The sequence below is a fragment of the Alosa pseudoharengus genome, unplaced genomic scaffold (assembly GCF_046254945.1).
Source record: "Alosa pseudoharengus isolate Yale_2024_CS ecotype anadromous, Long Island Sound unplaced genomic scaffold, YU_APseudo_1.1 YU_APseudo_1.1_scf_14, whole genome shotgun sequence".
Classification (NCBI taxonomy): domain Eukaryota; kingdom Metazoa; phylum Chordata; class Actinopteri; order Clupeiformes; family Clupeidae; genus Alosa; species Alosa pseudoharengus.
In genome coordinates, this window is record NW_027468609.1 from 20560872 (window position 1) to 20586964 (window position 26093).

General features: G+C 43.4%; 2 protein-coding genes across 8 annotated transcripts; both read right to left on the bottom strand.

Annotated features, from left to right (window-relative positions):
* Positions 1–44: 44 nt before the first annotated feature.
* On the bottom strand, positions 45–1873 carry cdk2ap1 (cyclin dependent kinase 2 associated protein 1). 2 transcript variants are annotated; one of them, XM_076283247.1, is made up of 4 exons: positions 1733–1873; positions 1066–1160; positions 790–916; positions 45–641 (listed from the first exon to the last, which is right to left on the bottom strand). In XM_076283247.1, the coding sequence occupies exons 1-4, from the start codon at positions 1797–1799 to the stop codon at positions 574–576; spliced, it is 357 nt and encodes a 118-aa protein (XP_076139362.1). In that variant the 5' UTR covers positions 1800–1873; the 3' UTR covers positions 45–573. The 2 variants fall into 2 exon arrangements, with proteins under 2 accessions (XP_076139362.1, XP_076139361.1); XM_076283246.1 differs by having other exon boundaries at positions 1721–1873.
* A 999-nt stretch (positions 1874–2872) lies between these two features.
* Positions 2873–25969, bottom strand: sbno1 (strawberry notch homolog 1 (Drosophila)). Of its 6 annotated transcripts, none has more exons than XM_076284126.1 (33): positions 25655–25969; positions 23780–23896; positions 23444–23566; positions 22605–22938; positions 22127–22165; positions 21870–21970; positions 21557–21650; positions 20677–20837; positions 20196–20329; positions 19996–20086; positions 19439–19600; positions 18834–18969; positions 18551–18656; positions 18023–18176; positions 17082–17264; positions 16483–16580; positions 15700–15845; positions 15059–15253; positions 14781–14960; positions 12810–12976; positions 11759–11890; positions 10664–10799; positions 9263–9375; positions 8991–9062; positions 8808–8907; positions 8634–8708; positions 8159–8305; positions 7959–8053; positions 6452–6538; positions 6107–6244; positions 5781–5857; positions 4647–4840; positions 2873–4307 (listed from the first exon to the last, which is right to left on the bottom strand). In XM_076284126.1, the coding sequence occupies exons 2-33, from the start codon at positions 23894–23896 to the stop codon at positions 4165–4167; spliced, it is 4230 nt and encodes a 1409-aa protein (XP_076140241.1). In that variant the 5' UTR covers positions 25655–25969; the 3' UTR covers positions 2873–4164. The 6 variants fall into 6 exon arrangements, with proteins under 6 accessions (XP_076140241.1, XP_076140245.1, XP_076140240.1 ...); XM_076284130.1 differs by lacking the exon at positions 25655–25969 and adding an exon at positions 25553–25625 and having other exon boundaries at positions 22605–22935; XM_076284125.1 differs by lacking the exon at positions 25655–25969 and adding an exon at positions 25553–25625.
* Between the last annotated feature and the right edge of the window lie 124 nt (positions 25970–26093).

Genomic DNA, 26093 nt, shown 5'->3' on the forward strand with positions numbered 1-26093 from the left:
GTTTGAATAATTTTAAGGTGCGAAACTGACAATTGGAACATGTATTGAAATACAAACTATGAAATGTTTTATTGGAAAATACACTTTATTACGCAAGGTAATAAATACGTACAAAACGCAAACAACAGGTGTAGCAACTGGCTGTCCAAACTCATTGTATAATGTCAACATACAAAGTCTTCATTATTTATTGTAATCAAAAAAACGTACACATATTCAGTCCCACATCAATGCTCTTGACTACTCTAACCCTGACACGGCCATGCACTTTCAGTCAATTAAATCAAGGGTGTGTACCCGATTGCATGCATTTTTACATTTCTATCTCAAATTCAAAACTTATTTTACGTGTAACTGGCTCTGACAAGATAACTATTTACAGTGCAGGCTTCCAGGTGCCTTTTAAGAGCAATAGCCTAAAACCCCTCATCCCTGCATGTGACGTCCCTCTTCTGTGTAACAAAATACTCAGAGCTCCTGCCTGCCATTCCCCAGCCTTCGCTGTAGAGTTGAGCATGCAGTGCCTCTTTGACCAGGTCTGCGTTCAGTGCGGAGGGGGACAGCTTGCCACGGCTAAGACCTTGCATTCCTCTCTGTTTCTGCCAGACACTCACGGACCAACCCTCTGGCATGGATGATGCCTAAAAACACATACAATAATGTTTTCATCAGATAATGTTCTGGAAAGAAAAGTAGTTGTGGGTGACAGGTCATGGTGTGTACTGCAATGTGTATGAATATTTGTGAAGGCTAGAGTTAAACAGGCAAGGCAGAGAGGAAAATATTTACCTCGCTTTAGTCTTTCCATTGCAGTCTTACTCCCAGCATACGTCGGCCGGATCTCCTTCCCAAGTTCCTCAATGATTGCCAGGAGCTCTGCATATTTGTTTTGAGGTACCTGGTTTCCATTTGGCCCCTAAACATACATACAACAATAAGCTACAAGTGAAATGCTGCTTTTTACACACTCTACAGATGTGTACAGTGTGTGTGTATGTGTGTGTGTGTGTGTGTGTGTGTGTGTGTGTGTGAGTGAGTGAGTGAGTGAGAGAGAGAGAGAGAGACCTGTTGGAAGCCCAAGGTTGGTGGCCCAAAATCATTCACCACCGGCCTGAAAGACTGGACTGTTGTCATGTTAGATGTTGAGGATATGTTCCCAACTGAAAAGACAACATTAGATATATGGGTTAGGCAAAAACACAAAGTATTATCAGTGAATGAACACAGATTTTGTACAGAGACTAAGTTTGGTTATTCCCTTGGGCATGCACAGACATCATGCTGTGCCAACGCAGTTGCTGCAGTACTGCGCTCAAACACAGGGTGTCCTCTTAGAGCCGCACCGGTCTGAATCAGATCAATCACCAACCCCAGGAGACAATCATGGAGGCAACGGAACGGGGCTGATTTAAGGAGCTAAAGGATACATCTTTATCACATAGTAATGGCCTCCGCCACGCTACAGCCGCGGCAACACATCGACGATATATTCTATGGATACATTGTATCACCTTAACGAAACGTTTTCGGCAGTCGCACTCCAAGGACGGGCTTTTTTCAGTAGTAATAATGGCGGAGAAGAATTAGCCTAGCTCTTAGGATCTGACCTTATATATCTAACTGGACAAAACTACACAAACGGGTCTTTGCCCAGGTATTCTTTGTGAGGCAATTTTTTTACGGTCGACAAAATACGTCGTAGACGAAACAAGAATCTTACTTTTTCGCTCACCTTGGTTCCCTGAAGCACCCGGAATCTGTTGGTGCACATTGGGTTTGTAAGACATGCCCAACGACATTATAAATTGAAGAAATAAAAATGACCCGAAATTCAACGAAGCGTCTGTCTCGGAGACACTTTTTGTTTACAGCAGCGGCGCCGGCAAACATGGCCGTCACTTCTCACTCTGACACCCAGAGCAATCCATCACAATGGGACACATTGGCCTTAACGTATACATCAGATATTTCACAAATTAAGAAACCTGCAAGTCGGGATGGTATCCAATCCAAAGTTTGGATAGGACCCAAGTTTCATTAAAAAAAAAAAAAAAAACTATAAAACTTAAGCTGTAAAATAATTTATTTTTTAATTTCTTAAAAAAGTATGACATCGTATTTGCTATTCTTAGTTTTATGTTAAAAATGAGGGACAATTGAGTTTGAATTTCATGGAGTTAAATTATACATTTATTATTGAGGGAAATTATACATTTAGTTCTGAAAATACCATTCTTTATGTTTAATGCATATTCCCCAGTGAAATGTGCAACAATGTGAAAAGATGCCAAGCAGATGCATGAGAAATCTTGAGAAAAGCAAGACAAACATATATCATAATGAGTTTGCATAATCAGATAAAAAAACATATTTTATTAATACATTCTTAGTAACAGGTTCAAGTAGCATTGGCGTAAAATGAGTTTCCATCCATTATTAAGACTATTGGCCCAGATTTCACAGAGGGGTGGTTTTCAACATCTGGCCATACATGCTCACGGTGCTATAGGTTGTCCATGTTCAAGCCATCTGTAGGTGTTCATAGCTTGACCTCATTTCATATTTAATACATCTATGGCTATGTAATCTATTTGGGCAAGCTGGATCGATGAGCCCCGCCCCAGACACATGCCCACCAATGAAAAGAGATATTTACATGTTCTCATTTAAGCAGACACTTTAATCCAAAGCCACTTACAGAGAGAATAATATTCTCTACATATAGTGGTGATCCTCTGGTTATGATTACGCCTTTAGTGGCATTGTGGGAGCCTGTTTGCAAGGTCTTAAATGGCATTGAACTAAGTACAGTTTAACCATAAGACTATTGAATGAGTAGTGTAAATGAGACAAGAAAGTCGATTCAATCAAGTGTTTGTCCACAAGGAGTTTTATTGGTCTTTTGCAAGAGGTAGAAGTCTTGCACTGTTCATTTTAATAGTCTTTGTACATCAATCAGTCAGTAGTGCAACTCGTGCAAGGATGAAATGACATTGTCCTTCAAGTGTTTTAACATCTAATATTTTAAGCAAAACATGTTTTTTTCCTTTTAAGATATGCACCTATACACACTGGTATAGCAAAAAAAAGAAGCAACCTAAATGAAGCCTACCCTGTCCACTTATACAGCACTCTGAAAAGGGAGGAAAGAAAAATGAAGAGAAAGGAAACAGGAGCTCGCACTCAAGATGCCTTGACGCACAAAAACATTGGCTCGCGATGACGCCCATATTGGGAGGCGCACTGCCACCGGCCACATCGGAGTCCTGCTTTTGAAGAGGTTCCAGTTTGAACAGAGACTCACGCTTGCTGGCTTGCTGGCTGATTGGCTGGCTGCCTCACACCCGCACAGTGCAATCACATCAAACCTATTCGGCCCTCAACTAGGAAAACTGGAAATAAAAAAGGAGCTCTCGCCATGCAGTTCTCCACTTACTTCGATGAGGAGGCACACACCCTCAACCCATCCCCAACCCCACGCTTTACCTCCATCCACCCTCTTCACCAGGAGCATGCTGAGGGACGAAAAAAGACTGAGGCGCAAGAGACATGGAGAGAGGGGAAAGAGGGAGCGTTGTTTTGAGTGAGTATGCATGCGTGCTTCGGGCACCTCGGATCGATGCCAAACTTCTTTTGCGTGTCGACGAAAAGAGAGATGACGACGTTCGTGTAGTGATTCCCCTGAGTGTAGACCTGTCAGTGTCATGAGGGGTGCAGTGGAGCAGGCCATCGGGGGGGTGCCACTTCCTGCTAGAGGTCACATGTTCAAAAGCTCAAAGGTTACACACAGGCGGAGAAGGAAGAGGAGGTGGTCGCGGCGGCGTGGACAGCACCACCACGACTGTCTGGGCAGCTCTCCTTGCGGCCTCTCTCTCTCTCACATACACACTACCTGCGAGGAACAAGTCAGGAACCTACTCCTGCTCTTTCCACTTGGAACCCAGAAGTCAGCAGAACCCTGTGGTCTGTCTGTTTGTCGGTCTGTCTGTCTGACTGAGACAAAGCACTCCGGCAGCAGTGACAGCGACAGGAGCAGCAGCCGCGGCAGCATCACGAGGAGCCGACTGGGGCCAGAGGTTGAAAGTTCAAAGGTGAGGAGGAGGGTAAAAGTCCGGAGCCTGCCGGCTGCAGGAGGAAGGAGAGTGGGACGGGGTGAGGTGGGGGCTATGTGTTGGCAGAGTGGCTGAGGCTCTGCGGGTGCAGCTGCTGCCACATCTGCTGCTGCTGGACAGCCAGCTGCTGCGACTGGTCCGACGACGACAAGAGGTTGGTCAAAGGGGACACACAGTTGGCTGGGATCAACAAACCTGGGAGATAAGCCAAAAAAAAAAAAAAAAACATAACTCAATGGATTCATTTGCCTTAAAAGTAACCACCCAAGGCAGTTATAAATGTTTTACATAATACTGGTTTAAAAACTTGTTTGACCGGTTTTACCATCCATCTACTTCCCCCCACTTGTCTTCAACCCCAAATTATTTAAAGTTGCAAAAGGCCGATAAACAAAATCAGCTGATCTAAAGTTAGGATAAAGTTCATACCTGTACTCACTCATAAGTGAAATCAAGGTGCAGTAACCTACGGCCAAGTCATTTGTGTTCACCAATTTGCACACATGATATCGAAGTTAGCTCGGGCCAACTTACCCACAATTCTCTGCCCGTCTTCCGTTCTCAAACGAACGATCTGCATTTTGACGTTGGTTCCGCTGACGGAGGCCAACACCCCCTCTACTTTGGTCCAGACACTGAGCACCGAGCCGCACAGGACGTAGTAGGTCCTACAGCGTAGCCCGATCTCGCACTGCAGCCCTGCCGATGCCTTCTTGCAGTTCCCACGCCTGAAACGCAAGCGGAAGAGGCGTCACAGTGCATTCTACACATCACAGAATCGATTACGGTCCTAAGTTGAGGTATCTCTGCCCCAAGACTATATACATCTATTTATCAGATCTTCTATTGCGTCAAATAACCATTGGTTCTTGTTTCATCAGTATAGACTGTACTCTCTACACTAAAATAATGTCATGTATGACATTACCTTGGCAATCCTTTGTGAAAACCTTACATCAAGATACATCACACCGTCCACATATACTTTGTGTATTGTGTTTCAGGCACTACAAACGTGTTTACTGAAAGCTGAAGACATTGTTGCAAGGGGGCCTTTTACTTGTCTGTGGGGAACAGGAGTGATCAGGGTTGCCACTCAAAATCAAATGTAAAATTCCATGACTTTTTCCTGACTTTACCATAACCTATAATGACATAGGCATTGAATAAACTGTTACACTTTGCTTGACAGTATCGACATAAGAGTGACATGACACGGTCATAAACGTGTCATAAACAAGTCATAAATGTTTATGACATAGCGCTTCTGTTATTAAGTGACATCCGGTTTTTGTCATAACAAGTTAGGGTTCATGTGTCATGACAGAGTGACATGACACCATCATGAACACATGACACTATGTCGATACCGTCAAGTAAAGTGTTAACAAATAGTTTAAAAAGTTAAAATAGTCAAAGTTGGGCTAACCACAAGCACTCAAGCAAGCAGTAAAGCACCAATTCTGCGTGGAAATATATTTGCATTAATGTATTTTGTACATTTTAAACTGCTACAACTAAATTCCCTAATATTCCACGACTTTCCCCCAAATATGATAAAACCCCCTGACTTTCCATGTCTGGAATAAACGTTCCAATAATATTCCACAAATTCCATGACATGTGGGAACCCTGGATGATACCAGTAAGACCATACAGTGAACATACCAGTAAGCATGAGCACAGATCTCTGCTGAGGAGTTGTACTGATCTATCCAGTGCTGCTTGGCATCATCGGACAGGACCTGACAGATCAAAATCAAACATTAAAACCTCAGTCACTTCACAGAACAAAAGCCCAACAAAACTTTTCTGATTTCTGAAACATTACCCAGCAATGTTATTTAACTTGTCAAATGTGATTTTATTTAATGACCGCAAATTTCCTTGAATCCAATTCTGCCTTTCTGAGCATTCGTTACATTACATTACATTTAGCAGACACTTCTTGACTAACAAGAAGTTGGTCTTATCTATTATGGGGCAAAGTTTACCTTTTTACACTTTTTCCGGACGTCAGCGTAACTCTCTTGTTTCAGTTGTTTCCCTGTGTTCGGTCTGTAAACTAGAAAGAGCCTCTTCTTGGTGTTGACCTCTGTGACCAAAAGCGCAGTTTTCTTATTGTTCCTCACCTATAAACCCATGGGGGAAATATCAGGAGTCAAACAGTATCAAGTCAGATATGTGACATCAGATCCTCATTCTTTGACAATCTAACTTGAATAGATATGAGCATGCAATACTTTTGTGCAGTCCATTTATTTTGACCAGGACCACCAGCAGCCTACTGTGCTACTCTAAACACAATCATGAAATTAATGAATAAAACACCTTCTTACCTGCACATAGAAGCCATCATCAGCGCCATTGTGTTCTGCCCATATATGGGTGGCATCTTCCCATGACATCCCCCTCTCTACGCTCACCTGTGAAAACCAGAGAATATCAGAAGCCAGCAAACAACCACCTAACTCCAACGAAACACCACATTCAAGAGGTTTTTCAGAAAGTTTAGTTTAGCATAGCAAGAAAAGCCATGTGTTCCTTCATTATGGAAATAAGTCTTTTCAACAACTCTAAACCAATGAAAAGATCTTGTTTTTTTTATGAAAGACCACTAACAATGGGTTGACCTTTAAACATGAGCACTTGGGCCCTTCAAGGTTCTAACTTCCTTCCTAGTGCTGCTTACTTAAGACACCATGATCAGATTTACTCTAGGTTGACTTGTGCTTTCTTATCAAGGATCCAAATTCTTAAACTATATTTACAATTACGATACGTTTATGATTACAATTAGGGGTGGGCGATATATATCGTCTGCGATAATATCGTGATTGTTGTTTTAACGATGTGCAAATTGACATTATCGAGTATTTAAATTACTTATGGGTAAAAACACTCGAAATCACGCATTGAAGACTCATACATTCCCAGGATGTATGCGGGAGAAGCCCCTGGCTGCAGCAGAGCAAGTGTCACGTGATCACTAGTGGGTCACAACCTAAAACATTGTCCCACGCACACCTAATGTTTATTTTGTGCAGCGAGAGTAGCCTACTTGGGATTTTATGCGGCTACTTCTGTTCTGTAGCATTGATGAGACAGTCACATTTTTTCCTACACGGTATTATATGGAGAGAAAACATTAGCCTTTGAGTCAGTTGTAAACAAAGAACTATTCTCATGTAACTCTTTTGTAAATGGACTGAAGTTCGCTCTAAATATCTACGTTTACCGATTATGCTAACCGTTAGCATCTCTATGGGATTTCTCATATACATTAGCCATAAGCTAACGCATTCGTTTCTATTCTGTAACTTGGAATGCTAGCCTACATGATTTCTCTTAAACAAAACATAGAAGGAAATAACTGAGATGTACTCTGTTGGTCTGCTTAGTTTTACAGTGAATCCTATGTAAAGGTTTGAAAGGAACTTCAGCTTCAGACTTTCTCTTGGGAAACTGTTAGGCCTATTCATCTTCTCTAATGTAGCTGAGACCATGTCATTGCCACACATGTGGGGGCAGAATTGGAAATGTGTCAGAGTGACAATGCATTGGTTGATTTGGTTAAAAAGTCACAGGTTAGGTTATTGGTTATTATTGTAATGATGCTATTCATAAATAATGAGCTGTAAAGTAACTCAGACTTTAACAAAAACTATTTTTTAAAGGATATCGACTAATTAGATCGTTATCGTCAAAATCACAAAAAATATCGAGATATTATTTTTTGTCCATATTGCCCACCCCTAATTGCAATATATATTTTTTAACTACACATCCATTACTATTCTGGTGAGTATGTAATCACAAGAGTGACATTTCAATTGTTTGACTCACAGTGTACAACTCCACATGACCTGAGGTTGAATATCCAGGGGTCAAGAATTTCTTCATGTCCACTTTCTTCACCTTCTCATCCCCTGAGCCCAAATCTGTAGAGATGAACCAGAACAACACTGAACACAGCTGAATTTCCTCAGAGCAGAGATGTTCTAGAACAGAGAGGCAAACAAGATGACTCATAATCAAAAACGTACCCAGAATTCCCATGTCATAACGTCCATTCTTCTTGGCATTCTGGATGACTGCTGTTAGTGTTTCAGCAAAGTACTGGAAGAGGGCATTCTGCTGTTGGACTGCCATACCAAGGATCCGATTAAGGAACTTCCCAATGTTGTTATAATCTGCCGACCCAGACAGACATACATACAATCAGCACATATATACATGCATACATGACACTTTTATGCAATATAAAAGAACAATTACTATCTACTCAGTACTGTAAATCCAATGATTTGTTTTGATTCAAGATAAATAATAATAACCAAAGCCTTAGAATAAAATAAATCGACGGGATGACCATCAGTTGACAATCCCAAAAAGGCAACTCACTACAAGGACACACTAGACAGTAGAAGTCGACCGATTTGTGTTTTTCTATGGCTGGTGTCGATCTGAAGCAGTTTACTTATTAGGTTTGTTTGTTCATTACATGGAAACTCATCTAACCTTTGTCCAACGTAAGGATCCCCGACCGGTCCTCAACATTGATCAGGCCAACGCCTATTAAGCCATTGCGGATTTCTGCAGAAGGAAATGCGAGGAATGTTACATAATCACTCACGTTATGGTGAGCTAAGCATATGAGTTAAAGTGTGGTCACATGCTTTTTGTTTTCTGTACCTTTAAAGAAATCCCCTTCAAATTCTGAGGGAGGGGAAACCAGGGGAGAGTCCAGATTGACAATGGACTTCATGACTATTTCCAGCGCGTTTCTTCCATACTGTGGAGGACAGAGAGGTCAGAAGGAAGGCAGACAAGGAGCCGACTTCCTCAAACTCTACAGCAATCAAACATCAAACTCACTTTGTTGTCAAAGTTGAATCGGCTCAAGTCTCGTGTCTCTGTTGCTCTTCTGTCACCATGCGTCAGAGCACCCTATTCAACACACATGCACACACAATGAGGTTGGTACAATGCAAAACAAAAACTTGGCGAAAGCATGTGAGGCAATAGCAGGCAAAATGTGAAATGTTTATGAATGATTTATTGTACAACCTGGAGAATTTTAACACTATGATCCGACACAACTCTACTCATTAGCAGTGAGCAGACCAACTGCAATAAAGGCTGCTCACCAAGCTTTCAAGTCTTTTGGCAACAATTGAGGCGAATCTCTGTTCTCCTGCCAGCTCAGAGATGAGGAACACGTACTCCGGCGCTGTGACCTGATTGGATCGGTGTGTCCGGCCTTAGAGAAGAAGCAGAGCAAAGAGAGAGAGAGAGTGAGTGAGACAAACGCACAAACCTGTTACTTAGCTGAAATGGGACTGCCGGGAATGATCAGAAATGTTCTGAGCGATTAGATATACATACAGTATGTGCGTCACGCCTGAATTCTGGCACAGGGCCTGAGAACTTTAAGCCCTGAACCACACCTCAGACAATGCAGAATGAGAGATTACTTTAAAACCAACATGGAGGTTAGCAGTTTTTGTTACATGGTGCTGAGTTTAGTGCTGCCTTTGTTTTATGATTGCACTAATGCTTTTGCACTGCTCCTTCCCTGTACTGTCTCCTGTCGCTTCCTGTAGGTGGAACTTGGTGTGTTTACTGGTAGCTGACTGACTCCTTCATTACTGGCGCCAGCCCACTCGTATAAAGCCGATCTCGTTCTCGCGCCTCGGTGTAGACAGACGCTGGCACACCGGCACCTTCTTTTGTTGTTATTTACTTATTACTTAGCAACTACTTAACTTTAACTTTTTTTCCGTCTAAATATTTCTGTTTTGTTTTACCTCTGTGGTTACTTTACCTATTTAGTTGGCTCGCCTGCTCTGCAAACTGTGCGTCAGGCACGGGACTCAGGAGAGCTGATAACATCCCAGCATGTAAGTGTGAGGCTTTTTGTGTATCCTTTTTGGTCCTTTTGTAATCACCTTGCCTTTACGTTTGTCAACAGGTTTTTTTTTTTTTTTTTTGCTATTTGTAATAATCACGTTTGTGAACTTTGGTGAAACAAAAAGGACAACATTAAAATCAAATGGTTTTCCCCGCAAAACTGTTCATCAGTCTTTTATGTTGTGTTATCCAATTTGCCTAAAATTGTTGGTTGGATTCCGTAACAAAGTCTAACAGGAAGGCTACACCACGTACGTAAAGTACTAAACGTACGTAAAGTGTTCCGTTCACAGAGTGTATGCTGTAACAAATAGCTTCCACTGTAACCAATGGACCTGGCTACACCACACGTGATATCGGCACACATTTGGAAAAAAAAAAACCCTAATCTTACACTCTACAACTCAGACGGATATTAATTCAAAACTAACACAGAGGTCAGCAGTTTTTGCAAAAGTCTAACAGGGAAGCTACACCAGGCGCGTAACTGAAGCCTTCCGTTCGCGTTGCGTCTGCTGCAACAATTAGCTTACAAAATAGACCAGTCTTCTAAAATGGATTTTACGCGCCGTGAACGGAATGCTTCAGTTAGGCGCCTGGTGTAGTGAAAAGGAAACAGAGCCCAGACCACAGCTTACCGAACTGCTGGATGGCTCTGTCTGCACTCCAGGGCAGCTCCAGGGTCATGTGCACTCTCCTCCGCTGGTTCTTCACCCTGCGGTCCGCCTGCAGAGAGATACCCGAGCTGGCCGCCTCCGAGATTATGGCAATGTTCTGCAAACACAAGCAGGGTTTTCATTCACTAGTTCCACACTATTAGTAGGGACTGGGGCAAAAACGTCAGATGAATATGGTCATATTATATTAATGATATGTACATGACATTGTTTTGATTCAAGATATGGGTCTAGATGGGCATCACACCTATCTTTCTTCTATGTTTTTTTTAGGGCTGTCAATCGATTAAAAAATGTAATCGAATTAATTACATACTCTGTGATTAATTAATCTAAATTAATAGCATATATAATTTTTGCTGTGAAAGTATTTTAAATATTTACATTCAAATTAATCATTGAATAATCAACATTAGTGACATCAAAGTTCAAAAACTCTTTTATTATTATTTTCAATGTTCAAATAATGGCCATAATAATCTAATGATATGACCTAATATGCTGAGGAAATGAATTCAAAAGTGCTTCAGGAAGAAGTTTTTTTTCACATACAAGGCATTTCAGGCCACAGATATAACCTAGGGGACACAATGAAAATAAATTAACACTCCCCTCAATGTCAGCACTATTTCTTTGCATTGATGTGCGACTTTAGAGTTGGCGAACTCCGGTGCAATGCAAATTCCTTGGACTTTATTTTATTCAACACTTTATTTTTATTAACACCATCAGGCCATTTTTTTTTAAGTAAATGTTCCAATCAATGATCTAGGCAGCACATTTTCTTCTCTCTCCTTCATTTTACAGTCTAATGGTTACTGACTACGGCTCGGTGTCAAAGGTCATACGGAATAGATTAATCTGCGCTATTTATTTTTTAATCAGTTATTTTTTTTCTCACATTAATTAATCGAAATTAAATCAGTTATTTTGACAGCCCTAGTTTTTTTTCAACCCCTTACTATTCTACCAAGAATAGTAAGATAAACCAGATTAAGCCGTGTGCATATGATAGTGACACAACAGCAGACAGGTTTCAAAAGGTCAGTTTCCTACCTTCTCTCCATCCATGAAGCGTTGTTTCTCTGTCAGGTTCAGGATCTCCACGGGAACATCCAGCTCCGAGCGTGACTCGTAGGATATGCTGCCGTCATCGTTACTGACAACCCGGCCTTTACGTCCCGTCATCTACAGAGCGCCAATGCACAAAGACATTTACAAACAGTACGGAATGCAAACTCCACAACTCTGCCTGGACAGATAGAGATTTAAAAGGTGCTATGAATGGTATTAACTACTGCTTCAGTCACTGTATACAAAAACATCAAACCAAATTGCTGAGAGTGTGTTTGGTGTTAAAGCTACAGTTGGCAAGTCTGACAGATTGAGGGGACCTAGCCAAAATTTTGAATGTTAACATGTGTAAATCGTGTTCGTCAGTGCGCACCAGACTGCACCAGACTGTGATTGGCAGTCAGATCTCACACAGCCCTGCTCTGATTGGACCAGAAGAACCGGGAGCTGTGGATTTTTGCAAAACAAATAGAGGTAGAAGTGCAGGTTTTTTCTAAAACCGGCTGAATTATGTTGTTCTGTCGGAGCATAATGTCGGTTTCAGTGAATATGATAAAAAAAAATCTTGCCAACTGCCGCTTTAAGTGTTTTAGCGTGCGTGCGTGCGTGCTAGGGATGCAACAGTACAGTGTGCCCACGGTTCGGTATGCATCACGGTTTGAGGGCCACGATAAGGGTACGGTTTTGGTATTTTAATATAAACTCATTTGCATATAGAGCACATCAACCTGTCGGTGCTTTGCTAGCAGGGAAGCACTGATAGGTTGCAGGGGTGAGAGGGCCCATGCACTGGTTCTCTGGGGGTGTTTTGTGAATGTCTAACATTTGTGTAGTTTGCAGCACAATGATAAACATTTGCAAATTATGAATGACAGATGTACCGACTTATCGCGGTTCACATCTGCGTATTAAACCGTGGGGGGCGTATCGCTCAGTTCATAATATACCGTGGTGTGTGTGTGTGTGTGTGTGTGTGTGTGTGTGTGTGTGTGTGTGTGTGTGTGTGTGTGTGTGTGTAAATCCCACTACTGACCTCAGCCACATTCTCGGGGCCCCCGAGCTCGTCGATGAGCTCGTCCAGCGTGTTGGGGGGCAGCTGCTCCGAGAGCTTCTCCAACTCCTCCAGCAGGTGGCGCTTCATCTGCTGGGCGTCCTCCACCGCGTCCTGGCTGGTCATGCAGCCATCACTCTCCGCCTTAGCTGGTCAAGGAGACGAGTAGCCAGTTAGTCATCAGGACCATGACCACGAATGAGATCTCAAACATAAACGTCCAGTTGCACATCTGCGATGCCACTTACTATCTAATTACTGCAGCCACTCTGGCTCTGCGCTCTGGAACACGCTCTGGAACACGCTCTAGAAATTCACAATTTCGTCGCCGTTAAAAAAAAAAAAAAAACATAGTCCAGTATTTCTTTCGAAATGTAAATGAAGTTGTATGGACTGGACTATGTTTTTTTTTTTTTTTTTTTTTAAAAGGCGACGAAATTGTGAATTTCCAGAGCGTGTTACAACACACTCAGCAATAAGACTCCTACAGCAAAGATGGCAACATTTCCGGAAAGGTACTGGCTTGATGAAATTCATTCTGGACTCTCTATTCGACCACATAAAGACCTCGGGATACTTTGGTTTGGCTTTAGGGACACTCTACTCACTACCACGTAAGTGTTATGTTGTTTGGAACTGTAGAAGAGGTATAAAAATAGCGTTTTGTAGCGGCGAAATTGAAATGCCCTGCTCACTTCCAGGCTACGAGTTGTGTGACTGAAAACGGTACAATCGAACTTTCTCAAAACACATCCGAATGACATGATTTTGATGTCAACTCAACGTATGTACCCCCAATCATCCGTAAATCGATCTAAAGTGCATTTTACTCCGGATAATTCCTTTAAAAGTTAATGTGAAGGCATGTGTGGTTTACGTTGTGTGATATGCGTATCACTGTATGAATTGAGAGCCATGCTCTGCTTATTACTTGCTCTTGGTTAAACTCACTTGCCTGAAATCCGAAATATTTCTGAATATTTTCTGCTTCTGCCACCTTACCTACAAAACCCTGACGGTGTGTTTCCACACACCGAAATTTCGCGTCGCTCTCATTGAGGTTGAATGGAGACGAAATTCGCCCTGATTGGGTGAAATGAAAGCGAATCGCCGATGCAGGCGAAACAAAGTTGGTCAAAGTTTAACTTTATTTAAATGAGGACCATTCGAGAACCAATCAGGTCCGCGTCTGTGTTTGGAGGCGGGAGTTACAAAAAAGTCTGACCAAGATGGCGGAGACTACCTGAGCTGTAACACGAACATTTGTATGTGATTAAAATGTTTCTACACGAACATTGGCACTTGTATAAACACGAATTGTGGTTTATATGCCACACGAACTTAGTCAGAGCACATACACCACTAAATAGACCACTATATATGTTAGTTTAAGCACTCAATCTTTTTAGCTAGCTGACAGGCGAAATGCTAGTATTTTAGGACATTGGATTGCATTGTAAACCTAGCTAGACAGCTAGTCTACATGCTGCAACACAGGTATGAAATATATGATGTCTTATTGACCTTGTTGTTTCTATGAACATGAATTGTTGTTTATAGGCAACATCAACTTAGTCGAGGCATAAAGACCCCTGGATATCTTCATTAAGTACTTAAACGTTTGAACTAGCTGATTAGCTCGCTTGCCACCACTGGCTAGACACTGCAGTCAAAAGGTTAGCAGTTTCGCCGTCACGCCCCCGAGGCGAAATTTCGCTGGCCGAAAATCGCGAGGTGTTTCGCTGTGGAAACCCACCGTGAGGAACCTGAGGATATGCTTTCAAAGAAAAACTTTGGACCTAAAACACAAACAGGGTAAAATATGCCAAACTTCCTTTTGCAGTACCGGACTAGCACACTAATACATACATGACGACTAAGCGGCTATACGGTTCTTTAACAAATGCGATGAGAAGTGTTGTGATCCTGATGTCGAGGGCTACGTCAACCCACCTGCTGGGGTGACGGCGGCAGGCACTTTGGCTACGGGCGTGGTGAAGGCGGGCCTGGTGGAGCCCAGACCAGACGCCAGCAAGGCACTCTGAATGGAGTCCGGGTCGATGCTCTTCTTCTTCTTCTTCTTCCCCTTCTTCTCTTTGCCTTTCTTGGAGTCTTTCCGAATGAGCCAGGGATCTGGGGAGACGAATGGAGTGTGAGTGGGAAAAAAATTCTTAGTCCTTAGTCCCTGTTGAGACTGTTCCTCTTCGACTCTTTCGCTGTTAATTACTCACCACCCTCGTCATCCTCGCTGGACTCGTCCCTGAATGGGTTGAAGTCGTCTTCCTCCTCGCCGGAGCTGACCGACTTAAAGCTGTCGTCACTCTCGGCGTCCTGGTCCGACTCGTCCGATTGGCTCTCTTCAGAGCTGCTTCCAGACAGCCCTCCTGACCGCCGTTTCCTCTTTGTCTCCTTCTTGATCTCCTGACCTGTGAAGGAGGACAGGAAAAAATCTCCTGTTAGCCACTGCACACACCTAATAAACTAAACAGCTAATAAACCAAACTATCAGCATGCACACAGTGTACAACCACAAATAAAACCAACTTCCACATTATCTACAAGCAATACATTTTCAGGGTACAGTCCATCAGCAGACCGCATATTGGTTCCTATATTAGCATGTTAGTAATGTGCTTTACTGAATCTCTCATCGAGCAATCACTGAATCAACTCAAAGCAGAAACCAACTAAATCACCCTTACTTCCACCAATCCTCACTGACAAGCCAAAGCCACGTGTGCTCAGGTGACCTTGAAAACCTTCAGGACACAACCAATAACCTTTGTCTAAAACCTCCTAAACCTACAAAACTTTGCTTTGCAGGGTTCTGAGAACCAAGTACAAGCAACAGTAACGAGACCGTGACACACACCTTTTCTCTTGGTGCCCTTCTGGTCCTGGGCGTTGTTGTTTGCTGCGGTGGGTTTCTTGGAGGGTAGATCGATACCCAGCAAGCTAAAGAGCTTCTGTCTGTCAGGGGCAGGAAAGTGCTTCTCCACCAGAGACTGGAACACACCCCTGCCAGGAAACGGTCACAGAGAATGAATGGACATACCTAATACAGCGGCCCCATTACAGCTCTCCATTATGGACCTATTGTGGTTATAATGACTGGTTATAATGACTCCTTTTGATTTCCTTAATCAATTTATTCATACCTAACCAGCAGTTAATTCATACACATGTTACATGTATTCATCTCTTTTTCCAGCAGCTAAAGCTGGATATTGTTTTATGAAGCTATACAATTTGTCTTGGGCTTCTTTTTTGTAATGGAATGTTGTACCACACCCCGATCTTTCTTTAGGTAATTCAAGGACTGTGCCACTGTAGGCTGAAGGGCGTCTGGCCCGAAATATCCGTGGGGAGATTAAAAAAATGTGTTTAAAGTATTTTTGAGTGCAGTCCTTGATTTAAAAACTTTACATCTATTACCTGAAGGATTCAGCAGCCAGCCTAACTGAGATTAAGGTGTTGAGCTCATTATTGCAATTCCTTTCTCTAGTTAATTCCTCACAGGTTTCGCAATATGGTGGTGTTCTGTTTGTACATGCAATCACAGTATATCCAAGAGCTCCGTCTTAAAAGTCAAGTCGGGAGTTCAGTTCAGTTGAAGTTTGAGGAGTAGCAGAGGAGAGGCAGTGAGGGCACTCACTTAGCAGTGGACACAAAGTCGTTGAGCTCTCCACCTCCCTCCTCCAGGGCCTCCAGTGTTCTGGCCTCTCCTGTCGACTGGAGACCGATCACAACACACTGTGGAGCAGCAGGGGCAGAAAGATTAACTAGTGGACACACACACAGACACAGACAGACAGACAGACACACAGACACACACACACACACACACACACAGACAGACAGACACACGTTCCTGTCTTAGGTAAGCTTAGCTTATAGGTTGGCCAATGTTGCATAGAGATTCTTCAGAATTGCCTCAGGTGTAAAAAAAAAGAAAAATCACCTCAGGATTTGTGACCCGCCTTCTTCCCAATGCTCAACAAAATATGAAGGAGGTTAAGTATTTACATAAACTATACAGTTTATTGGATGGTCACAAATAAAAAGAATAAACATTTCTAAATACGTTAAGAATATGAACAATGTTGTCACTTGTCTTTAATTCTAAAATTATATCAGTATTGTAAAGTTTTAAATAAGATGCACAGCATGGTCCAACTTCTGTTTAAACCACCATCACACAGTCACACATGTTCATTGGCATGTGCATTCACCCACATTCAACAGGACCCTCACCTTTCCATTCTTGACCTCCTCTCTGGCGAGCTGCACTACTCTGCGCACCTTGGAGGCGATGCACAGGTACTTGAAGAAGCGCTGGTGCGCAGACCAGAACTGGCCCCACATGGATTTCTTCATGCGCTGCTCTGCGTCCATCAGGTTGGCTGCCGCCTGGAACTTCTCTCGGGCGCTTACCCACTGAGACACGCAGGGGGGGGGAATAAATGCTTAAGTAAGGTTTACTCTATCTAACAATATCCTAGTGGCACTGTAGCTTTATTGCATCTTTATTGTACCTCAATTGTTGTAAATCACTTTGAATAAAAGTGTCAGCTACATAAATGTAAATTACAGCAGAAAAATGGACAACCTTAATAACAGCAATGAATCTAAACACAGCCACCATCACGACACACACACCATCATAGGAAGAAACCATGATATACCCAATTCGACTACCTACAAAACAAACATAACCTCGTGTGTGGCGGGGACTGACAGACAGCCAGGCACTTTTATCACTAAGAGTGACAGTGACCTCACTGATAAAAAGGTGTGCACACAGGATATGACAATCACATGAACTCTATTCTCTGTAGCAGTAGTCAACTCCTGAAGGAGGGGGAAATGCACACAGCCACCTCTTTAGAAACCTCATTAAGGGCCTGTCTACACAACGCTGTTTTTTTTTTAAAACTGGGGGATTTATTTTATCGGTTAGGCCTTGCATCTATACAATCCTGGCATTTTAGGAGGCTGTAACCGGGTTCCGAAGTGGGATTTTTTTAAACCACCGGTTAACTTTTGCCATGTACGGCAAAGCCAGCAATTTTATGAAGACATAGCCCCACCCCTCAACTTAGCCACCGCACTTGACCGAACACGCTGCTTGTCGATGAGGGACTTCCTAAAACATTATGAGGATTTACAAAAGGGCATTCAACATCTGTACATACCAGCCGCACTGCCTTGTTGTACATCTTGATGTAGTCGTTAGATAAAGGGACTTCTTCAATTTTAAATGTCACACCCTGAAAGCTCAGCTGCCGTGCAATGTACATCCCTCTCAACTTCATGTCCATGGCAACAATCTCCATGGCTCCCACACCCCTGAGGATTGAATAGATCAAAAACCAATAAATTCAAATGAGATACACATATAAACTATGGTAAACAACAACGAGCACTTCCCTCATACACAGAGGCATATAAAGCAAAGCTTAATTGAGTAGATTTGGAAAAAGCGTCTGATTAATGAATGTTTTTTTTTTTTGTTTAATTTAAGGACATTTCTGCAACTAAGGCTATTTAATGGCCAGAGCTGATTAATGAATAAATGTAAATGTAAAGCAGGCAGATCTTTGTTTTTCCTGAAAGGTGGGTTCTAATTCTGTCAGATTCCTGCTATTGTTCCCTACACACCCAACCTAAGTGCTCAAGACCTAAAGGCCTAAAGCTGTTACTGCTGACCGAGAGCCACATACCGTCTCTCCACTGCCTGAATAAAGTTGGTGAATTCCCTGAAGGGCGTTCCTTCACCCCAGATACCAAGGCGGTTCATGTAGGCCATGTTCCGTGGCTCCGATGCACCTGTAATGCAGATTACAACATTACTCTAACAGCTAATGGGACCGGGAACTATTTGCATATGAGTGTGAAGTGTGTGAGTGTGAAGTGTGTGTGAAGTGTGTGTGTGTGTGTGTGTGTGTGTGTGTGTGTGCCCCCCCCCCCAACATTCTGATGTGGCATTTCTGTATGTCACTTTACCTGTGGCGCTGGCATACACCACCCGGGCTTTGGGCAATTTGTTCTGTAGCTCCAGCACAGCCAAACCGGTCTTTGTGGGTTTTGAAGACCCAATCGGGCAAACATTTTTGGCTTTGTGACACTCATCGAATACAATCTGACAGGAACAGTCAAGGGAAGAACCCACAAATGCATACATGATACTGATGACCTGAATGTTTGGATACTGATTACATGTTCCTAAGACTCAGGTCATCCATTAAACAGAATGTCAAACTTAAAAATATTTATTAATTCATGACAGATCTTATGTGAACCAATATAACTCCTAATTTACTACATAACTGGAAGGTCATGGTAACCTTTAGATTTGACAGCTTTCAAACATCTTTGCAGCAATGCGTGCTTTTGGCAAAGCTAGACAACACTGATTAAGTGCAGCAGAAGGGCATGTTACGAAACAGCTAAAAAAAACATATCTAAGCATTGACTCCTCAAGGAATATCCTGGAAGTAATCATTTTTATGGAGGGGGGTTACGCACAGAGAAAGATTAGGCACTTCCTTTGTTTACTGCAAAGGTGTTACCTTCCTACAGCCAAGTGTGTTTACTGATTAAAAGGATACAACTCCGTCAAAGTCATCACCACACCAGTGCAGTAGCTGCTTAAATCGGGTCTTGTACTTCCCCCCCGACTGGCTCTCTCCGATGAGGGAAGAGTAGGTGGCAAAGATCACTCCTTTCTTAACACTGCCGTTGTGTTTCGAGGAGATCTTCCCGTATTTAAACTGGAAAAAGAAAGCAGACAAAATACAAATAAATAAGTAAGTCGTGTAGGCATGTGTGGGAGTGAGAGACGCCATTGTCAGGAGTGGGTTGGAACATGAGTCATAAGCAGCAACTGGTGAAGTGTTAAGACTTAGAGAAAGGAAAGCATTTTCAACCCTAGTTGGACTCAGGTCTTCAGCACAGGCAAGAATCAGAAACAACGAGTTCACGCTCCAAAAAACAAACAAACAAACAAAATGGAAACCCTTTAGTAATGCCACATTCTGACCTTCATGTCAATCAAAGAATAAAGCCCCAAGGGTCAACCTTTTCCACTGATTGCATTTATTATAGTTTATAGATGTGCACACTGCTCCTTTACGACTACTGTAATGCTCATGGCTACTCTTTTCACCTTGTTCAGTGAGTGGACTTGAATGTTCTTGGCGCCAATATCCCGCAGATCCCTCTCTGCATCATACTTCAGGTCGTTGGAGACGCTGAACCTGAGGAACGCAACATAAACCAAGAAGGCATAGAATAGCTCTGTAAATAAAACAATTTCCGGAGGTCAGTAAGGCAGTAGGGAAGAAAACAGCAACACAGAGCTCTTACCAGAGGGAACGTTTCCTCCCCAGTAGGTAGTTCTCGTAAATGACTCCAGCGATGGTTCGGCCTTTGCCCACTCCAGCCCCGTCCCCAATCAGATAGGCCGCTCGGTCTTGGTTGGGAAGGAATGTCTCGTGTTGCTGTTGACGGCAGAGGCCAAAACACGCACACGCACATCACAATTCAGTCCTATACACTCCAATCAATTTTACATTAGGTTAGACAGTTGGATCTGCTACAAGGCAAGACATCCTCCTTAGCAAAATCAAACTGATCTCAAATATACAGGAATATTTAGATTTTAAGCTCTACCAGCTGATTACAAATGATCAGTTCAGTTGTTCCAGCCTAGTCACTACTGCTGTAATACATGCAGGGTGAGCATTTACATGCGACACGTTTAACTGTCTGCATGTGGACCGACAGCGAACTGACTGTGGACTTTTCCAGGTAAGAGCACCTGGGTGGTCTGACATTCTTGTCCTACCTGGCTGGCGTAAGTGATGGCCTCTAGCTGCAGGGCAGAAAGCCAGCCGCGGTCGATGATCTCCTCTGGGACGGCCATGCGGTACCACACGTCCGGCGGGTTCACGCTGGACAGTGAGCTGGTCTCCACCACCGGGTCAGGGTGCCGCAGGCCAGTCTTCACTGCAGGAGGAAAAAAACAGATTACATTCCATCATCCACTAACAATCTTCTCTTTTTGAACATGTTTGTATAGATAAGTATAAGTATATATACTCTTTTGATCCCGTGAGGGAAATTTGGTCTCTGCATTTATCCCAATCCGTGAATTAGTGAAACACGCTCAGCACACAGTGAACACACAGTGAGGTGAATCACACACTAATCCCGACGCAGCGAGCTGCCTGCTACAGTGGCGCTCGGGGAGCAGTGAGGGGTTAGGTACCTTGCTCAAGGGCACTTCAGCCGTTCCTACTGGTCGGGGTTCGAAGTCCGAAGTCCTAACCAATAGTCTACGGCTGCTTTGTCTTTAGGTTGACAGGACAGCTGAGTGTGACAGAGAGCGAAAAGAGATGGGCTAGGATCCGAGAAAAGACTGAGGGTAGGAACCTGGTTCCCCGCAGGCACTTCGACCCGAATATCGACCCTTCGACCGCATGGATGCTGCTGCCTGCTTGAGCCACAACACCCTATGATATTACTTTCCTAGCTCCAGAAGCCACTGTGATATTAGACTTCTTTATTTCCTCACAGCTTCTCTGGCAGAAGCTGCCTGTTTCTTCCGAAACAGACTCCAAGAGGCCCGTGGAGCACCCATCTGAGGGCTGAATGTCAACTGAAAAGCCCACTCGTGACTAAAAATACCCTTCAAAAATGCATGTGTTGAGTGCGCTTGTGCTCACGTTTCATTGGCATGTACTCTGCATACGTCTCTGCATGGCCCATTTCCTCTTCTTCCTCTTCCTCAGGTTCCTCTTCATCTTTAATGTGTGGTATCTAGAGACACACAGATGAAAAGCACAACATAGATGAAACAACCCTCAGAAGAATGATGGCTACAGATGTGACAAACCTATTTAAAAAGAAATTACCGAGGTTGTTGTTCTGCACTCTACAGCGAGCTTTACTATGGTAAACTCATGAACTTTTCAGTGGTACTTGTGTATTGAAATGAACAGCACCATAGTTGGTTACCACAGGCAGAGAGCAGCTTACATTAGTGGGGGAAAAACTCCGCATCTTCAGGTCTTCGTTCACCCAGATTCTGGCCACGTCTTTGCTGGTCACCTCTTTCTTCACGCCATTGTTCAACTCCGCTGTGGGAAGAAGAGCTTAATGAGAGCACCAGTAAACCAGTCACCAAAAAATTAAAACAACCGACAAGTGCACACTTAAAACCCAGCCACCAGACAACAGAATAGAACACTCCACCAGAACCCGTTCAATGCGTTAGGAGAAGAAACTACTAATACCTGCTCTACTCATCATCTTGGAAGAGACCACAATTATTTCTGCAAGAGGGAAAATCATTCCACTTTGTTGAGAGAAGTTTACAATAACATGGAGGATGCCCGATAGAGCCATTAAAACAGACTGCATTCTAGACACTCAATCAAGCATTTTAAAAATAATTCCCAATTCAAAGGAAGAAACAATTTAATTCTGCTGCTTAACAGAGCCCCTACAAAGGTTATCAGCAGTTTTAAGGGGAAGCACACACACACACACCAATTCATAACCCAGCAGTTGAAAGCAGACACACACACACCAATTCACAACCCAGCAGTTGAAAGAGGAAACAAACACAGAAAGACTCAAATTCACTCAAACACAAAACCAAATACAGTACACAAAACCAAATACAGTACACACACACACACACACACACACACACACACACACACACACACACACACACACACACACACACACGGCAAAAACCTCACTCACTGGCGGCTGTGGCCGTGGCAACAGGCGGGGCGATGTCGGCCGGTGGCTTGAGCTTCATGAGCTCCCCCAGGCTGCTGGTCTTCAGGGCCCCCGGCTTCAGCAGGTCCTTCAGCTTCACCTGTTCCCGGCCAGGGGGCACCACCGAGCACACGGGCGACGAAGAGGCTACCACGGCTGCCGGGCTCATCCCACGCGCGTGCACCACCTTCGTCACCGTGATGGTCTGCCGGCCGGTGGAGCCCGAGGCGGGCTTGGTGACCACGATGGTGCCAAGTGAGGGCAGCTGGTTGAGCTGGTTTAAGACAAACGTTGTGGTCGACGGCTGTGGCTTCTGCTGTGGAGGTTTAGGGACGTTACAGTCATCAGCAAGTTTGAAATGCTATGCACTCGTCACTTAAATATCGCATGTCTAACAAAACTGTGTGCATGAGCATCTTAAACAGGAGTGCATGAACAGGAGTCTCTTCCAGAACTAAACAGTTTGAAATCCACTATTGTGTCAAAGGCCTTTAAAGGAGAAATCCGTCAATTTTTCACATAGATCTCCGTTTTTCGAGGTCACAGAGTACTGTTGGTACGGGGGGGTGGGGGGGGGGGTTAGTGTAGCTCTGTAGCTGCCTGGCTGCAGCAACTCAAGCTAGGTAAAACCAATTGTTTTCGTTTTTTTCGCACCAACAGTACTCGTGACCACGAGAAACAGAGATCCATGTCAAAAATCAGCAGATTTCTCCTTTAACCAAGGTTGTATGGTTCCGTTGACAATTTAGCCAGCCCCCCCCCTCCCATAAAATTGCTGGAAAAAAAAAAAAATTCTTAACAAGTGGCAGTGCATCTCTTACTCTGATGGTGATTGTTGGGGTGGTGGTGGGCACAGGCGTGGGAGATTGACCAGGCTCCAGCCGCACGATTCCAGCGGCCTCAGCTGCCAGACTAACTCCATCCAGTGCACTGACGGATACCGACTGCAGGTACATGCAAAACAGACACCGTACATTTAGTAAATACCTCTTGCAAAACAAATCCCTACATCAACTGTTAAAATCACTTGTTGGTGCTGTAGGCAGCAGTCAACTAGCATGGACAAAATGGTTAAGGGCTAAACGGGCTAGACATGGAAGTACTTCACAGAAAACGACACGTTTTTCAGCGACATCTTTTGCATCATCACTGCATACCTGTTGAGGCACAGGGGGTGGAACCGTGTCCTGTGGGTCGAGGTCAAAAAGGTCATTTGGGCAGATTCCACTTTCGCTCAGGGCCGCCAAAAGCAAATCCTGTCCAGGATCCATCATCTGAAAACACAAGAACCAGCACATGAGAACACACAACCTTTTCCCTCCTGCCTCTCAAAAAGAAGCATAGCACATGGCCCCAGACACAAGGCCGAGTGACACACACACACACACACTCTCTCTCTCCCACACACACACACACACACACACGGTGTGATTCACTCCTCGACCATGCTGCGCACATGCTTAAACTAAAAGAACAAAAACCACACATATTTCTGAACTAACCAGCACCACTGTCGAATAGACAGCACCAACGTATATTTAAACCTTTAAGTGATGTTTTAGAGTCAGCCAGTGAAATAAACAGGTTTACAGAAGCCGAGATGCTAATTGAACTGTTCGCTAATCATAGCCACATAACTTATGTTCTGTGTTTGAAAGAATGCATAAGCTTATTTTACCTTCGATATGCTACTTCTCGTCTGGTCGGTTTCGAGTTCAAATGTTCACCAAGCTGAGGCTGATCAATCAGTCAAATTTTAAAGTTGAAAAGTTACCAGTTTACTTATCTGTTTCTGATCCAGACCATGTTTTTATTTTGCTAAATGAGTAAAGTTAGATACAATGTTGCTGACAACACGACTCACTCTTGAATATCATAACGTATCATGTGAACTTACACTGGGACACTCAGGTCTCTCTGCGGACACAACATCAACACAAGTGTGGCATTAGTTGACATACTGAAACATCACTGAAACACACCACATATCTGAGCACGTGTTTGCAGCTAGCTGCAGTACTTCCTGGTCTGACGCAGCTGGCTAGCAACCTACAGAGATAGCTGGGCTAACCATAGCCTAACGATGTTGAATGCAACCACGGTAGCTATGCAAAATATCTGTGCGCGCAACGGGCCATGTCAAAGGGCAGAAGAACAGTTAGCTGGGTAAATCACTTACAAAGCAAGCGTCAAACAACCTAAGCGACTGGCTGTTTCCTGCTTGAGGGACACAAACAAGTCACATAACAGCTAATACCAACTTAGTACAAGTGACTTCGCCACCTAAGCAGTGACATTAGCTAGGTGTCCTAGCCACCTGGTTCACCAATGTGACCGGTCTCTAGGATGACTTACTATGAAGTTATTATCTACGTATCTGGCCATTGCTCTGTGGACAGAAAGGTTAAATACAACTAAGCGTAGCTAGAAATAAAGAATCTCACTTCACAGGAAAGAGAAACTGTCATGTTACCTAACAATTACCTCCGCATGCCAAGGAGACGATCAATATTCTAACGTTACACCCAACCAAAAGGTTGAGCAGCTAACGTTAGCTAGCTAACTATTAAACGTCTTCATCCACTTTGTGTTAATAAACGTTACTGGAAACTGTAAGTCAATCTAAACTATTAACTACGTTGACATATCCTATATTTATGATAGTTGTCAAACTTAGTAAACACGTCATAAGACAGTGAGAGCGGTTGGCCTTAAGAGCATAACATACATGTTGAGAAACGACAATTAACGTATCAAGTCTAATACGAGCCAAGAACAAGCTTATACTCAAAAATGTCTTCAAATAAAGCAAATTCAACCCGTCCTAATGATGTGCTCAGTCACCTCTTGAGGGCTAACGTTATGCTACAAACTGCTAAACTTAGCGCTTGCTAACATTAAGGAGCAGCAATAAGGAGATGAAAACAAACCATTAGGGGCACCAAAACAACCGATTCGCGTTCCTGAACTGATCACTACATTTTAAAAGCCCTCTTGACTTTCAAAAAATGAAATAAAATCAAGAAGCTCACTTGGCGGTGTTCAGGGCTCCCACTTGTCTCTGCTGTATTGAGGATGTTCCTCCTTGTCTACGCTTGTTTGCTAACTACCCGCCGCCATCTTTACCAAACGGCAAAAATCGCGTGTGGGTCACGTGACACTGCGTCCAAATCAGAAGATTCCGTGAGCCAAATTCCGTTTCTTTTTCGCCTTTGACGAACTATGAAGCGTTTGTATAGAAGGCATTGTGGAGCGACTTTAGTTAAATCGAAGTAACCCGTCCTACTAATCATATTTTTTAACTAAACGGATTCGAGAAGCAGAGCGCTTATCCCTTATCACGTGACTACACCGCCTTCTCCAGGAAATGACGTAAACTGCTTGGTCCTTCAGATACCAAGATTAGGCTACTTTAGTTGAGCCATGCTAGTGAGGTCAAAATCTCCATTTAACATTTAATTTACTTACATT

What these genes read in the sequence shown, in the direction of transcription:
- cdk2ap1 (XM_076283246.1), bottom strand. Translation starts at nt 1,799, where the DNA reads ATGTCGTTGGGCATGTCTTACAAACCCAATGTGCACCAACAGATTCCG. An exon ending in CAACCTTGGGCTTCCAACAG is followed by an intron (nt 917 to 1,065) that starts GTCTCTCTCTCT and finishes ATGTATGTTTAG; the next exon opens with GGGCCAAATGGAAACCAGGT. An exon ending in AATGGAAAGACTAAAGCGAG is followed by an intron (nt 642 to 789) that starts GTAAATATTTTC and finishes ATGTGTTTTTAG; the next exon opens with GCATCATCCATGCCAGAGGG.
- sbno1 (XM_076284125.1), bottom strand. An exon ending in GGTGTATGCCAGCGCCACAG is followed by an intron (nt 18,657 to 18,833) that starts GTAAAGTGACAT and finishes TCTGCATTACAG; the next exon opens with GTGCATCGGAGCCACGGAAC. An exon ending in TCCGGAAAAAGTGTAAAAAG is followed by an intron (nt 5,858 to 6,106) that starts GTAAACTTTGCC and finishes TTGATCTGTCAG; the next exon opens with GTCCTGTCCGATGATGCCAA.